This window comes from Delphinus delphis, chromosome 6 (assembly GCF_949987515.2).
Source record: "Delphinus delphis chromosome 6, mDelDel1.2, whole genome shotgun sequence".
Classification (NCBI taxonomy): Eukaryota; Metazoa; Chordata; class Mammalia; order Artiodactyla; family Delphinidae; genus Delphinus; species Delphinus delphis.
Window position 1 is genome coordinate 55,648,614 of NC_082688.1, and position 2,951 is coordinate 55,651,564.

The following is a 2,951-nucleotide window of genomic DNA, read 5'->3' on the forward strand; positions in this document are numbered from 1 at the left end:
CGTTGTGGAGCACGGGCTCTAGGCATGCAGGCTTCAGTAGTTGTGACATGCGGGCTCAGCATCTGTGGCTCACGGGCTCCAGAGTGCAGGCTCGGTAGTTGTGGTGCATGGGCTTAGCCACTCTGCAGCATGTGGGATCTTAGTTCCCTGACCAGGGATCAAACCCGTGTCCCCTGCATTGGCAGGCAGTTTCCTAACCACCGTGCCACCAGGGAAGTCCCCTTCCTGTGCTTTTTGATTTGATGTTTTCTTTTATTTTTCTTTGGCATAGTAATGAAGTTTACTCTTATGCTACATTATTTCTGGCTGAGGTTGTTCATTGCTACAGTGTTCTTCAGACAATGCCTGGTCAATGTTACATTGCTCTTCTGACAAAGGCTGATTAACTTGTTCTTCTGACAAAGGCCAGTCAACTTGTTCTAACAAAGACTGGTCAACTTTTCTAAGTTGATTCTTGAGTCTTTCCTCTTCATCTAAATAGAGATGTTTCAGATGATCAGGGTACCAATCTGTGAATTGGGACTCCTGTGTGGTTTGAGCCTTTTTTACCCTCCATAGTAATTTCTTATAATTTTGCTGAATCTTTCGTTTCAAAATGCAGACTTGTCCCTCAAGAACACTCCCCATGAAGGCTTGCAGATGGTTAGATTGCAATATCATCTGTTTCACATTCTTATTCTTGAATCCTACCTGTGAAGCTCCTTCACCACGTGTCCCAAAATTCCCTGTCTGCCACCTTGCTGCCAGCCTCACCAGTGCCATGGCACACCAACCATGTCACCAGAAAACCATGAAGGACCCACTCAATAGTTCTATACATTTCAAAATAATCACCATGATAAGGTCTAGTTACCATCTGTCGCTGCACAAAGATATTTCATAATTATTGACTATATTCCCCATACTGTACATTTTATGTCTGGGACTCATTTATTTTGCAACTGGAAGTTTGTACCTCTTAATCTCCCTCACATATTTATAATGCATCGCATCATATCACATTGCATTGTATCACATTACTTTTGGAGGAAAATATTTGGGAGGAAAAACCAGAAATGAACCCTGCCCTGCACTCACAAGGTGATCAGTCCTTGGTTAAGCCACGTAATCTCTCTTCACCTCAACCTTCCCTTCTAGAAAATGAAAAGAGCTTTGTAGACTGATTGTGCACACTAGTGAGATCATTATTATGCAATATTTGTGACCTAAATTCCAATTTCCCATTACTAAGTATCAGTGCAACTATGCCAAGTTCTAAAAATGTTTTCTTGTTGCTGTTGTTTAGCAAGTTAACTATACTCTCCATTACTGATTTTTAAAAAATTATTTCTGTTTAAAAAGCAATGTGTGTCCATGGCAAGTTATTTAGAAAATAAAATAGAAGGGGAAAAGGAGAAATTAAAAAAGCCTGTGCAAGTCCTCCACCCAGAAACGCCCCTGTTAACACCTTGGTATCTACTGCTCCAGTATTTTTTTGAGGCATATAGATTTATGAGGCAGGAAAATGTACTGAGATATTAGTTTGAGTTTTATTTGGGCCCTGTTGTGAAAACCCCAGGGCTTTCCTTTGTGCTGAGATGAGTCTGTTTTCCCAAGCCTAGGTGTGGAGGAAAAACTGAGCTGCCCAGAGGGAAGGGTGGAGAGACGTAGACTGAGACAGGAGGGAGCCCAGATGAGGTGGAGGAAGGGAAGCAATGGGGGAGTGTATCTCCCTTCTAAAGAGGAGCAGGAGCTCTGGTCGGTGGTGTATGGACCCTGTAGACACTAAGCTCTTAGAGTCTTGCAGAGGACATATGCCCATTCCTCAGCCAATCACGGTAGCTGAGGAAGGGAGGTCAAGTAAGAGCAGGCAACGCTTATTGAAACCACATGCCTGAAGTTATGGGTGGAGAAGCAGTTCCCCACACAGCCCCATTCTTGGGGCCTAGGCAGCCACTCCCATTTGTAGCTACTACAAATTTCATCCCTTCTTCTTTAAGGTATAAAGTAAAAAGAATGAGAAGGAGGAAACGAGAATGCTGCTTTTTCAGAATAAAAACAATTAGGTTGGGGGAGGACTTAGAGGCAAGGCATGTTAAGAGGACTAGAACACATTAGAGAAATATGGCTTAGAAAACCTACCCTGTCTCTTCTGACCCCACTCTTATGAGCCCAAGAGAAACGAGGAGGTTGGAATTGGATTGATAATCAGGACTGCATGCAAGTTGGCCTTTTCTTGCCATCAGGTTTGAGTCTCACTATTGAAAATATTGAAAAGCCTCGTGGTGTAATGGGGCTGCAGAGGGCTTAGTTCAAGTACAACCATGCAAATGAAGAAAGGCTTCTCGATGTCAACTGTTTCCTCGTATGTAAAATGGGTCTAACAGTATCTAGACCACAAGTTGCTCCAAGAATGAAATGAAGTACTGTAGCAGCTTGCATAATGTTTCCTCCAAATTCCATGTCCACCTGGAGCCTCCAAATGTGACCTTATTAGGAAGTATTGTGTTTGCAGATGTAATTAGTTAAGATGAGGTCATACTGGAATAGGGTGGGCACTAACCCAATGGCTGGTGTCCTAATAAGAAGAGGAAAGACATGCAATGATATGCACAACGAATAAGATCATGAAAAGATGAAGGCAGAGATTGGAATGACCTGCTGCAGCCAAGATATGCCAAGGATTGACAGGAGCCCCTGGAAGCTAGGAATAGACAAGGAAGCATTCTTTCCTGGAGCCTTCAGCAGGAGTATGGCCATGTGACACCTTGATCTCAGACTTCTCATCTCCAGAATTGGGAGAGAACTATAAGTACAGTGTCTACTGATTTAAGCCACCCAGTTTGTGCTGAATTGTTATGGCAGCCCCAAAAAACAAATAATGATACCTGTGTAAAGTTCTTGGTACGTAGCTAGAACATGCTGGTATTCTTCTTTCCCTTCCCTTCTCCTACTCCTAAATGTGCACATGT

General features: G+C 43.0%; 1 protein-coding gene across 1 annotated transcript; it reads right to left on the reverse strand.

The window, feature by feature from the left end:
* Positions 1 to 291: 291 nt before the first annotated feature.
* On the reverse strand, positions 292 to 762 carry LOC132426651 (thyroid transcription factor 1-associated protein 26-like). The gene has a single exon (XM_060013452.1). The coding sequence runs from the start codon at positions 760 to 762 to the stop codon at positions 292 to 294; it is 471 nt and encodes a 156-aa protein (XP_059869435.1).
* Positions 763 to 2,951: the final 2,189 nt, after the last annotated feature.